We start from the raw sequence: 13,896 nt of genomic DNA on the forward strand, positions 1-13,896 counted from the left end.
CGTAATCATGTGACCGTGGGAACACTGCAATGGCTGCAACTTCGAGGACCAGGCATAAGCCTCCTTGTTCAGCACTGTCGTAACTTCAAACAGTTGCTGAATGAATGGTCGTTAACCGAGGACAACCTGAAAATAAAACAGCAGGATTTGCCAACCTTGTCATTGTAGCAGAACATGGACTGGCAATGGGGACAGTCAAGGACTGGTGGACAATACTTGGCTTCAGCTCTCTGGAAGAGCTATACTATTTTATTATGACACATATTCCAGGAATAAAGTTCAGTATTCCAGTTACCCATATACACCCACAGATAAGCCCATGCACAGATAAGCCAAACCCAATTTTGAGGGTGTATTTTGGGATTCTTGGCTTATACGGTATGCTGTGTAGGCTCAGCAAACAAAATTTTGAAAGAACTATGCCTAGAAAATAAGGAAATAATCTCTGCCCACCACCATGGTGGTAAACATACACTGCATTTATTCCTTGTGGTCAAGATATGGTATATATAAAAACAGAAGCCTTTTTATTACAAGCATGATAATTTGGTTTGCATTTAATTTTTTTGTTGTTCTATTGTATTATCTTTGTTTTATTTTTCTATTTCAGTATTTACTTTTGGATAGTAAAACAATGAAAGGCAACTGTTTAAAAATTGCATGCCAGCACAGGCATCAATAAAAGCCAGGAGTTGCTTTGCTTTTATTAAAAAGAAATACTTTTTCAATAAACGTCATTAAGATAGAGTTCTTAAAGAAAGCTCTTCCTTAGAGACGTTTACTGCAAAAGTAGAGAAATCTGCACGCACTGCAGTCGCCGCTCAGGCCGTTTTGGCGCGCAAAGCGCAGGGCAGTCCGGCCACAAAAGATCCAATCACCGTCTGCCTCTCTCTAACCCGGGGACCTCCCTTCAGAACCGCCCATCAACGTCGACACACACGTAATAAATGATACGAGACGTCATTTAAATTCCCCATAAAACTAGTCGACCCTGGCTTTGTCAACTTTGTTCCACTCTCAGCATACCCGCCGTCGTCAAAATTTAGAGTATCTATTAAATCGAATGTACTAAATCAATTAAAGCAGATCATTTATTTAACACTGTGTTATTCTATCGCCTTCCTACCTCCGGTGCTAGAAAACCCCACTTTAGGGGACCCTCCCCCTCGTTTATAACATGGAGGTCCAACACCAGAATTACGCCACTACAGAACTACTTTTCCTCCTGAATTTTCCTCCGGCCTGGCGCCCGCGATGCAAGCCGGAGGCCAAAACGTGGGGCGACTCCGCTCAGATACAGTAACGGAAGCGGCTTTCATCCCCTCCTTCCCTCTCGCGCTCCGCACGCCGCTCAACTCCGGAACCGGGCCTCGTTAGTTGAGCCCGGCCCCTTCAGGTCGGCGGCCAATGGCTGCGCCTCGCGTCGCCGGGGCCCGAAAGCCGCCCGATTCACAAGCCGGCAAGCGTCTGACTCTGCGCGTCACGCGGCCGTGTGGAAGCCGGGACGAAAATGGAGGAGTACGCGCGAGAGCCGTGGTAAGCAGTGGCCGTGACCCCGGCCTCCCTCCCTGCCTGCCTGCCTTTTCTCCAGAGCCGGGACCGGCTCCGTCCTTAATGGGGGCGCTTAAGGGACCGCGCCGCTGTCCTTTTTCCTGCCGCGGCGTGCGGCCGGTCACCTTGGGGTGAGGGACGGGTGGGTCAGTCGTTCGTTCCTTGTAGAGGGCAAGGGCTTGGAGTATCCTTGGATACGCGGCTCCCTTGAAGGTGGATACGCGGCTCCCTTGAAGGTGGATCGGCAAGGGATCCAAAAGAGGCAGCTTCGGCTACGCTCCTTTTAAGTGGCCGGAACCGGGAGGCCTTTGACGGGGAAGCGTCTCGACCTCTAGCGGAGAGGAGGGACGTGGAACGTAATGGCTGCGCGAGGCTTTGTTAGGTTGGACGTGCCCTGAGATACTCCTTGCCTTTTTGGCAAGTTTGGCATCTGTAAACATCAGTCCATCCTCTACTTGGAGGCAGGAGAGTCGGTGGTCCCCAAATGTTGCAGAACTACTGAACAATTCCCAGCAGCTGATCAAAAGCAAGGGGTGTTGATATACTGTATATCCCCATCTCTGCTGTTAATTATAATACAGTACCTCCTGGTTGCTGGCATTCTTGCAGAAGAAAATTAGGTAGATTTTTGCCTGACGAAGAAAGTGTGTGTTACTTTCTCAAACAGCTATGGATACTTTGAATGATTAAAATTGGCCAGTAAAATAGCTATGCTGAAAGATATTAGTATGCATGCTTGTGCTGAGACATATTAATTGGCAAATGCAAACAGAAATATATGATGATGGCACTTAATCAGTAATGCGAACCAATTACCCAGCTTCTGCAAGACACCAGAATCTTTAATTGGAGATGCAGTTTCCTGTCTTAATACATTGATAAAACAAAAATATCAGTGGGCCTTTATTAGGGCATGTTGCAATGCCCTCCCCTCAGCATTGTTACAATGCAGATACCACAGTGCTTTAGCGCATTATCTTTATCTGTGTGGCACAGAAGAAGTTGAATCAGTCACATGTCTCCTTTTATACTGTAGATTTTATTTGACAAAGCACAGTCATCTTATTTTCTTTCTTTTAGTAGCAGCCCTAGGCCATTCAGATGACTTCTGTGTTGATTTCCTTCTTGCAGACAAGATCTTTTATGTAAAATATAATGTTGCAAAGTTTTGTTACCTAGCCTCAAGACTGTGGCAAGGGATCCACAATGAATAATAAAAAAATTCTTGAAGCGTATACTGTGTTTGTTTTTTGATTTGGCTTTTTGTGTGTGTGTATTTGTCAGCGGGCTAATGGCCATAATAAATTGAAACCGAAGTAAACTGGAATTGTTTGCTATGGTATGTTTACATGATTTTTAATATATGTATTGTTTTCTTTAGCCCCTGGAGAATAGTGGATGATTGTGGTGGTGCTTTCACAATGGGAGCCATTGGTGGAGGCATCTTTCAAGCCATCAAAGGATTCAGAAATTCCCCAGTGGTGAGTTAAAATAATTTCTAGATGATAAGTTTTATGATTATTTTATACACTGTGGTTTGGAAATAATGAGTTCAGTGCAAATAATTTATTATATTTTATGAATACATAAAAATAATATATAATGTTATATTTATTTATGTGTACTATGTGAACCACATTTAAAAAACAATCCCTATTTCTCTGAAATCATAAAATCATATAATTGTGGAGTTGGAAGGGACCACAAGTATCATGTAGCAATTTGCAGAAAAACCAATTAAACCATCCTTGAGAGGTGGCTGCTCAGCCTCTTCTTAAAATTCTCCAGAGGTGAAGAACTCACACGTGTTCATTTTTATATGTTTATTAAGCAAACATATATAGCCACCCATGTACTAGAAGGAACTCTGGGGGGCAAACAAGAATCAAAACTCAATATAATTAAAACAAAAAACCATTTAAAACAATGTTGAGGCCCCAATAAAACTTAATCCATCAACCACACTATGCCAGTTCCTTCAGTATCCCAGCTCCAGTGCCTGAGGGAAAAGCCAGGACTTCACTGCTTTCTTGAAGGCCAACAGGGTCAGGGCCACCTGTGTCTCTGGGAGAAGCTGTTCCATAAGGCAGGCACCATGACAGAGAAGGCATGCTTCCAAGGCCCTGCCAGATCTTGAAACATGCCCACCCTGTCAGATTTAGTGGGACAGGCAGAAACCACTGGGGATAGACAGTCCCACAACTAAACTGGCCTCATGCCATGTAGGGATTTAAAGGTGACAACCAGTCCCTTCAGTTGCACCCAGAAGTCAGCTGGGAGCCAGTGCAACTCACACAACAGTAGTGTTTTGTGGTGTACTGTGATGCACCCATTACTGTCCATGTTGCTGCATTCCTGACCAGCTGCAGCTTCTGAATGCTCTTCAAGAACAGCCCCATGTAGAGCATGTTGCAATAGTTCACACAACTTATTTTTGACAAAGCCATGCTGATGTATCAATCACAGCACTGTTTCAAGATGCTTACAAATGGGTTGCTTTATTCTCTGCTGTAACTCCTTTCCAGCTATTGATGTTCAGCTCACTGGTCAATAATGATTGGGAATGTACTTTTTCCCCCTTTCTTAAAGAGAGAGACTACAGTATGTTTGCTCTTCTCTAGTCCTCTGGTATTTCCCCAATTCTCCAGAATATTTCAGGGATAACTGACTGAGGTCCCAACAGCTCTTCAGCCAGATCCTTCAATATTGTATAGTGTATTTCATCAGGGTCCGTGGATGTGAAGGCATTCGAGTTAACTAGAAGATCCTTTACCACATCCTTACTGACCTGCATCCTCTTTTGCTGTGTTCATTTCCAGTCTATGCTACTCAAATCACTATTTCCTTTGGATGTAAATACAGAGGTAAAATAGTTCCCCTGCTGTTTCTTAGTCATCTGCTAAGATTTCTCCATTTGGATCAAGCAGTGACCCACTCCATTCTTTGTCTTCCTCTTGCTATTAACATAGTTGAAGAAGCCCTTCTTGCTAGTTTTTGCTTCTCTTGCTAGCCTTAGCTCATTTTCCATTTTTGCTCTCCTGATCTTATTCCTATGTTTCTAAGATGAAGTTTTGTAGACTTCCTTGATAATTAACTCTTCCTTCCAATTCCAATGAGCATAATTCTTTAGTAACAGCCTATTCAACCACATTGGCTCCTTTAGATTTTCCTAGTTTGCCTTCTCACTGATATTGTTTAAGACTTAAATCCTTAATTTCTGTTCAAAGAAGTCCCAGCCATCTACAATACCTTAGCCCCTAAGGTTTTTTTCCTTATTTTTTTTAGTTTATTAAAATCATCATTTCTAAAATCCATGGTCTATGACTGTTTTTTACCAAGTGAAACAGAACATTATGACCAAAGCAAATCAAGGATTTATCTGACATCTTGACAAAATGAGTCTTCCAACAGATGTTTTAGTTGCTGCAGTCTTCTATCACAATCACTTAATGGTTTTTTGAGGCTTCTGTTATCTGCTTTAATACATGTTCACCTACTTCTGACTGGATTTTGGTGGTCTATAACAAACTCTTAGTAAGGTGCCCCTTTTGTTAGTTTGCCCTTTCCTCTTAATCCAGATGCTTTCAATACTCATGTTACTATCACTCCAGTGGACCTGTATATACAGTGGTGCTTAAAAGTTTGTAAACCCTTCTGAATTTTCAATATGTCTGCATAAATATGACCTAGAACGTGATGTTTTCCACCGAAGTCCTAAAACTAGATAAAGAGCATCTGATTAAACAAATAAATCAAAAACTTTATACTTGTTCATTTATTTATTGAGGAAAATGTTGCAAAGCTACATATTTGTGTGGCAAAATATGTAAACCTTTACTTTCAGTAATTGGTGTGCCCCCTTTGGGCAGCAATAACTGCAACTAAATGTTTCTGATAACTTTTAATCAATCCTGAGCATTGGCTTGGAGAACCAATTATAGAACAGCTTCAACTCTAGGATGTTGGGCTTCCTTGCATGAATTGCCCATTTCAGGTCCTTCCAAAACATTTCTATAAGATTAAGGTCAGAACCTTGACTCAGCCATTCCAAAACATTAACTTTCTTCTGCTTTAACCATTCTTTGGTCATACGACTTGTGTGTTTTGGGCCATTGTCTTGCTGCGTGACCCACTTTCTCTTGAGCTTCAGTTCATAGACAGATACCCTGAAATTTTCCTGTATAATTTGCTGGTACAATTCAGAATTCATAGTTCCATCAATGATGGCAAGCTGTCCTGGCCCAGAAACAGCAAAGCAGGCCTCAATCATGACACTGCTACCACCATGTTTCACAGATAGAATAAGGTTCTTATGCTGGAAGGCAGCGTTTACCTTTTGCCAAACATAATGCTTTTCATTCAAGCCAAAAAGTTCTATTTTGGTCTCATCCAGCCACAGAACATTTTTCCAATAGCCTTCTGACTTATCCACATGGTCTTTTGCAAACTCTCTTTTTGGAGAGTAGTGGCTTTCGCCTTGGAACCCTGCCATGCACACTATTGTTGTTCAGTGTTCTCCTGATGGTGTCAGTCAAGAACACTGACATTCACCAATGCAAGAGAGGCCTTTAGTTCCTTAGATGATACCCTGGGGTTGTTTGAGACTTCCTGGAGTATCGCATACCTTGATCTTGGTGTGATCTTGGTCAACCGCTCTTGGGGAAGGTAACAATGGTGTTGAATTGCCTCCCTTTCTACATGATCTGCCTGACAGTGGACCAGTGGAGTCCAAACTCTTTGGAAATAGTTTTGTAACCTTTACCAGACTGGTGAGCATCAACAACTGTTTTTCAGAGGTCTTTGGAAATCTCCTTTGTTCAAGCCATGACACACTTCCACATACCTGTTTTGTGAAGATCAGACTTCGATAGTGAATCCCCAGAATTCTGTTCTTTAAATAAGGCAGGACCTCCCACACTCACACCTGATTATCATCCCATTGATTGAAACACCTGATTCCAATTTCTCCTTCAAATGCACTGATAATCCTAGAGGTTGACATACTTTTGCCACACACAAATATGTAGCTTTGGATCATTTTCTTCAAAAAATAAATGAACAAATATAATGTTTTTGATTCATTTGTTTAAGTGGGTTCTCTTTATCTAGTTTTAGGACTAAAGGTAGAATTTACACAATGTTCTACAATCTTTCTATTAAAGTTGGTTTTTAGTACAATTATTAACTCCAATAAAGCCTGCATATGTTTGGCTAGGAAGTAAGAAATACAAGATCAATATGATCAATTAAAATTGAAACATCAGGGCAGAGTAAAACTGTACAAAACAGGGCGAAGGACTTGGAGGACTGAGTTACAATCCTTTGTTTAGTCATTTCTAAAGCAAGTTTGCCTTTCATCTTTCTTTTCACCATTACCCACCTTTCTTATTATGTTTATTTATCACATTTGTACAACCATCTGATTCCACAGCAACCTTTTTTTTTTTTTTGCCCCACCACAATAGTTGTGTGTATATATATAATATACCACTCACAGGACTATTCTCTGTGCCTCTGATGAATTGGACTGTAATCCATGAAAAATTGGTTTAAGGTACATAAGTACATAAAGTACATAATATAAGATTCACTGTTTTCGATTTACTCTGTCTTTTATCACACAGACCTTATATAAATGATCAGTGAACCAGCCTATTTTAGCCTCAAGCCATTTAATCAAAGTGCTTTCTTGATACTTTAGGCTATAGGATGGTGATGCGTGGAATTTCAACTTAGTGTATCAGTCTCAAGATCATAGATTAGACTCTGTAGACTGTAAATTGAATAAAAACCTTTGGTACTGCTCCTATAGTGTATTTTTACCTCTTCCAGGGCGTAAATTACCGGTTGCGGGGTAGTTTGACGGCTATTAAAACCAGAGCACCACAGCTGGGAGGTAATTATTGTACATTATTGTTTCCTTTTCTGCTGTAAAAAGAAAACTGATAACATTTCTCGAGGGACATAGTTTTATCTTTAGTACATATATAACTGAAGAAGGGGGTACTATAGCAAATTAGTTATTCAGGGGCAGCATGTCTTCTGCTATGTTTGAGGCTTTTCCTTGCACTGTCTTATACATTTCCCCATGTAATACCAGCTTTTGGTACTGTGAGGTTTACTGGCTATGCTAACTTTCACTCCAGCTGTGTTCAGTTACTTCATGAAATGCACTGTTTCATACTAATAGAAAGTTCAGATTACTTTTAAAAAAATGAAATATACAAGCTAGCGTATGCAATCTTCTTAAATTACATGGGATTCAGTGAAGTGTATGCACACTTTAAAGATGTATATAGAACATAAATCCAGTTGGAGTAGCTATTTGATTTTTTTTTTAAAGTGAGCAGGTTTGCTTTTTTCAGCTGCGCCATTAACTACCAGTGGCTTTTGACAATGGAAAGAAGGGAACAAAAGCCTGTTTTCTTTAAAATTAGGAGTAGGCAACACTCATATCACATTTGTCAATACAGTATATTTTTTACTTGAGCATTCCCTTCCTGGGTGGAGAAGGAAGACCACCTCTTTCAAGTGCCCTGTCTGCCTAAGCAGGGAGAAAAGAACACATGGTGGGTTATCTATCCAGATTCATACTTCGAAAAGTTTTTGTTGCCTGGATAGAAAGTAGATTTCTTCTTTCCTGTCTGAGTAGGGAAACAGTTTTTTAGAAGCATAGATCAGTACTTTCAAGAAGCATCCTTGTATGTCCATGTATGTTTGAGAAAATATGAGTGTGTTAAATTCCAATAAGAGAACAAAATAATGTTTTTAAGATAGGAAAAAGAGGGTAGATTAGCAGCATTTAATGTATGAACTGAGAGTTAGTTTGGCCTAGAGATTAAGGCCCTGGGCTAGGAGTGGTGAGACCTGATTCTAATCATGCCTTAGGCACAAAAGCCAAGTGGGTGGCTTTGAGCCAATCACTGTCAGCCCTAGGAAAGAGCAGTGGCAAACCACTTCCGAAAAGTCACCTTGAACATTCATGGCCTTGTCCATATAATTGCCAGGAGTCAAAACTGGCTCAAAAGAAGATATCAAAGGATTGCCTTTTATTTATTAAGTAAACTGCTTTGAGGAATTAAGGAGATACAGATTTTAATCAGATGCTCTTGCCCTTTGGAATATCTCTAAGGAGCTCTGGTGAGCATTCTTATACTTCCTTTTTTGTGTTAAATTCTTGAATGTTTGATACGTTTCTTCATAACCATAGATTCTACTCCTTTTTGAGCTTAAAATGAAATTTCTGTAGCTTCCTTTGCCAGGATCATGGTACCCTGTATCCAAGAACTTAAATAAAAAAATGTCTGATAACTTTGGTTATCAGTTTTGAATTATTTTTCATTCAAATAGGTAGCTTTGCTATCTGGGGTGGTCTCTTCTCCATGATTGACTGCAGTATGGTGAAAGCAAGAGGAAAAGAAGATCCTTGGAATTCTATTACCAGTGGTGCCTTAACAGGGGCCATTTTAGCTGCAAGAAGTAAGGACTATTTTAGCGATACTGCCTATGGCAAATTGAGAATGAGCATTTTTTTCATTTCTGACAGATAATAAAAAATATAACAAGACTTTATCAATGTATATTTTTATTATCCTTATTCTACAACATTAACATTTCTTGAAAGGGTCTGGTGGTTGCACCTAAAGTTTTGGCATGATATACTGTATGTGACCTTTGGGCTGCAGGGCTTGCAAACGCCTGCTAGAAAGAATCCACACTGTTTATTTTCAGTGTTTTTTAGTTTGTACACTTCCATCTTTGCCCAGGCCTTTGCAGAGGATGACTGATGCCCCTTTCTTCCTTTCTGTTCCCCTCTGGGTTTAGTTTATTGCCACTGTTGTTCTTTTGTTTTGTGTTGTTTTTGTGTTTTTTGTACAGGTAGTCCTTGCTTAATGACCATTCATTCAGTGACTGTTTGAAATTATGATGGTGTTGAGAAAATGGACTTACGACTGGTGCCTGAAGATACGGCTATTGCAGCGCCCCTGCGGTTATGTGATCAAAATTTGGGCGCTTGGCAGCCTGCTCGCACTTCAACCACAGAGGCACTGCAACTCCCCCACCCTCCTATCTCTCCCCTCCATCTATGCCTTTTTGGGCACCTGCCGCCCTGTGCTCACTGCCCCAGCTGACCTTGCCGTCGTCTCGCTCCCACTGCTGACAAGGCATGCCCAGCCTGGCTGCTGGGCCGGGCCGGCTTTGGCTGTGGAAGAAGGGAAAAAAGTGCTAAAGGCGGCCCCTGAATGGCAGCGTGCCAAAATGACCCTTTTCACCATGCTCCTTGGCTGGATTGGGCTGGCTTTGGCTGCAGAAAAAGGAAAAAAAAAGGCTCAAAGCAGCCCCTTTGCAAAGAGCTGCTGGGCAGGGCTGAGTTGGCTTCGCTTAAAAAAAAAGCTAGCTTAGCCCCACCCAGCAGCTTTTGCAAAGGGGCTGCTTTGGGCTTTTTTTTTTTTTTTGCAGCTGAAGCCCAGCCCAGCCTGGCCCAGTAGCCAGGGTGGTATTGGCCTTGGAGTGCAGGGTGGCGAGGGTGACTGCAGTTGGGACTGGGCTGGAGTGCCTGGGCTTCCCGGGACATGGCAAGCAGCTCCAGAGCCTCACGGTTCTGAGGCTGCTTGCTGCCCTGCAAGGCAGGTATAGGGCGGCCAAAAGGGTAGAGAGGGGGGGAGATAGGAGGGTGGGGGGAGTTGGAGGCAGTCCCTTGCCTTACTGAAGCCGGGGCTGGGAGGGAGCCTGGAACGGCTTTGGTTGGGGTGGGTGCTCAGCTAACAACTGGTAAAATCCATTTAATGACAGCAAGGGGGATTGCCAGGAGTGGTGGCACTAAGTGATGCAGTCATGTGACATTTTGCTTTATGACTGCATTGCTTAGTGACAGAAATTCTGGTCCCAATTACCTTAGTTAAGGGAGGACTACCTGCATTGTTCTTTGTTTTAAAATGTTTTAACAATTGTAAACTGCCGGAGTCACTGGGAGTCAGGGGGCATATGCATTGAATAAATTATTGTTGTTATTATCATCAAACATGGTTGACATTTCCAACGGAGCATGTAATCTGGTGTTTTGTTATAGAATGATTTTTTAAAATTATTTTAAATCTTTTTTTAAAAACCCTTTATCAGATGGACCAATTGCCATGGTTGGGTCTGCAGCTATGGGAGGAATTCTTTTAGCTTTAATTGAAGGAGCAGGTATCCTGTTAACAAGATTTGCATCTGCACAGTTTCCAAATGGTAAGACATTTGCTTAGTTCAGGATATAATATAACATGCTGTAAAACTTGATGTTTTACTTTCTTACTGACAAACAATTTCACTTCTTTTTAAATTTCATTAAATATTGTGGGAGTTATTTTCACAAGAGTGGATTGCAAGCATTCAAAGTAAAATATTGTGGATTCTTAAAATTATCTGCAAACCTTTAACACTTTCACATAACAGGCATCAAAAAGTTGTGTAATAATGGTTCCATAGAGTTGTCAATTCTAGTTCTAAACACATGACAGTAGTTTTCTAACTGTGGGTGCATTCCCAATTGCGCAATCATGCCCTGAGAACATCAATTTTCTCCCATGACCCTCTGAAAACATATCCAGTACAGCAATATTCTGCAGAGGGTTAAATGATTTTTTTTTTTTAATTACAGGTCCTCAGCTTTCTGAAGACCCATCTCAGTTACAAGCCTCTCCCTTTGGAGACTATAGGCAGTACCAATGATTTCTTCTGTTTCCTGTTGAACTTTAAACTTGTTGCCTTTAAAAGGACAAGCAAAATGCAGCCTCATTTGAAGACTTTTCATTGGATGTGTACATGTTGCTTTAACTGTATTTTTCACAATATTTAAAAGATTATGAGCAAGAATCTATCACTGTAAAATAGATATGAGATGCCTGCAAATTCCATAGTTATTTCTTGCCTTAAGGACCAAGCAACGTATGGATCCGTGGCCTTTTCAGTGTAATGCAGATTACATCAGTGGGGATATAACAACCATGTCATATCAAAACTACCTAATTCATTAGAAGAATGTGTGCCAGTAACAGACATCTGCAGTGGGCTGCTTTGCGTTTCCTTCCAGATAATCAGAGTGAGAAGTGCTAAGCAAAGGAGGAATGTTTAATTTCCTTTTAATTTCCTTACAATATTAATATAACTCCCAGTAGTGAGATGGATATATTAAGGAAAATCATAATAGCTCTCTACTGAATATTTAAAAGGATGCATTATATTGGCAGAAACTACAGTGGGAGTCCATAAATCTGTACGGATGAACTTTCTTTGTGAAATGTTTAAAGAATCAAGAACTAGTCTTGGCAAGAAATCTATTTTTTTTCTTGAGCTTTTTTAATCCTTGCAGAATAAGTCTTGTTCATGTAACAGTGGATGAAATGTTTGTGATCAGATGGTGTAATTTGCATGTATAAAGTTCCTTAACCTATCTGCAAAGCAACTCTTATTATCCCTCATATCAGTCATATCTGCAGCTTGTGTATTTTCAGCATTTGTCTGTTTTAAATGGGCTTACTAATTTTTCCCATGCAATTACGCAAAGAATATAAATATATTGCCTGTTTTAAGACTCAACATGAGAATGAAGAATTGTTTTAACAAGACAAAAGACTGTATAAACTTGCTAAATAGTTGAAATAAAATAAGAATATAGGGGTGTGCAGTGCTCCACATCTGGGGGTGTTGGCAACTTTTGTTAAAACAGCCATGTCTTTCTAGGATTGCATGGCTGCCCTCCATAATGGCATGATCTTGAGAAAAGACTTATTTGGTTCTGGAGTTGCTACATGCATACCCAAATGCACTCCAGAACACTTTCTTCCTACTAATCCAAAGCACCAAACAGCCCTATTATAGATCTTATTTGGGTGATACTAGTTGCAAAAAACTGGCAACACAGAACAGGCTATTGGCAAAGCTAAAATTAAATTACTGCCCTCCAATAGCAACTTTGTCTCATTGTTCCATTTTAAAATGCAGGTTCTGTAAGGATTCACACATGTATCAGCTTTCTGTCCTTTCTGCATTGTCCTGAGGGGTGAACTGTGGCTGGGTTGGACCACTTCAGATCATTTATGTTGTATAATTAAATGCTTACCTTAATAGAAAAGACAGATCTTAAACTTATTTTCCATAGGGAACAGTTTTCAGTCATGGGAGTTCCTATCTGTAGTCTAAAATACAGCCCAGGTTGTATGGACAATTTATATGTCAATGGCATAACAGGATTCAATAATAGCTATGATTTAAGATTTTTGGATAAACTATTTATTCTAAGTAGTTAGCAGCAATAAATTCACAATTATCAAATTATGCATTATTTGGATTTTTTATGTGTGTTTTATCCCTGCAAATTTCTGCTTAAGATGAACCACAGTTGAAATGAATGATACGAGAGAATGAACAACTTTGAAGGTATTTTTGAGGTATGGTACAATTGTGATAGTATACACATGGGGTGCACAGCCTTTTTTACCTGGAAGACCATATAGAGTACTGTATGGTAGGTTGAATTAGGGTACGTTTATAACTTACAAATACAGGTAGCCCCCATTTAGCGACTGCCTCATACAGCAACTGTTTGCAGTTGTTATGGTGATGAAAAAGGAACTTTGCGATCAAGGCTCACATTTACGACCTTTGCAGGTCTGTAAAGCAAAGGAAAGCTGAAGTAAGGTCATAAGCACAGTCACAGTTTCATTTAGCAACAGCTTTGCTTAACAACCCAGTTTCTGGTCCCAATAATCACTAAACAAAGACTACTTGTATCTTTGCATATATGGATGCATATTACATGCATGTAAACAAAATACATGAATGCAGGATCAGTGATACTGAAGAACGAGTATAAAGGGGAATATTTCATCCCAAAATCTAAGGGAGTCGGTAATGTCTATTATTTGTTTTTAAAGAACTGATGTAATTTCAAGGGAATTAGAATTATGCAGAAAACTCAATGTTAGGTGATAAAGAGGATTTAACCATACAGCCAATTAAATAAGCATTTTTGGAAAGATTCAGTGGCTGGGTTTGTTTAAACCATTTGAAAAAAAAAACAGTTTAAACATGCTAAATAAAAGCTAAACTAAACGTGGTTTACTTCAGTATGTAAGTTCAGGCAGTGAATTGCTAAATGTATTGTGGTTGGGCTTACAAGATTGGCTAAGATCAAACAAAATACTACAAAACTCTGTGTAAGTTTTTTGAATGCTCTACTTTTCCTCAGGCTATATGATTGCATAAAACAGGATGAGAAAAAAAAACAGAAAAGTCCCAAAATAAGACCAGGTTGTATAGCCATGGCTCATGTACTGCACAGTACATAAGTTGACCACTTCA

At 40.1% G+C, this 13,896-nt stretch overlaps 1 protein-coding gene across 1 annotated transcript; it reads left to right on the plus strand.

Moving 5' to 3' along the window:
- The first annotated feature begins 1,373 nt into the window (after positions 1–1,373).
- TIMM17A (translocase of inner mitochondrial membrane 17A) lies at positions 1,374–12,870 on the plus strand. The gene is made up of 6 exons (XM_063297327.1): positions 1,374–1,536; positions 2,933–3,032; positions 7,384–7,447; positions 8,902–9,030; positions 10,672–10,782; positions 11,195–12,870. The coding sequence occupies exons 1-6, from the start codon at positions 1,511–1,513 to the stop codon at positions 11,263–11,265; spliced, it is 501 nt and encodes a 166-aa protein (XP_063153397.1). The 5' UTR covers positions 1,374–1,510; the 3' UTR covers positions 11,266–12,870.
- Positions 12,871–13,896: the final 1,026 nt, after the last annotated feature.

Source organism: Candoia aspera, chromosome 3, assembly GCF_035149785.1.
Source record: "Candoia aspera isolate rCanAsp1 chromosome 3, rCanAsp1.hap2, whole genome shotgun sequence".
NCBI classification, from domain to species: domain Eukaryota; kingdom Metazoa; phylum Chordata; class Lepidosauria; order Squamata; family Boidae; genus Candoia; species Candoia aspera.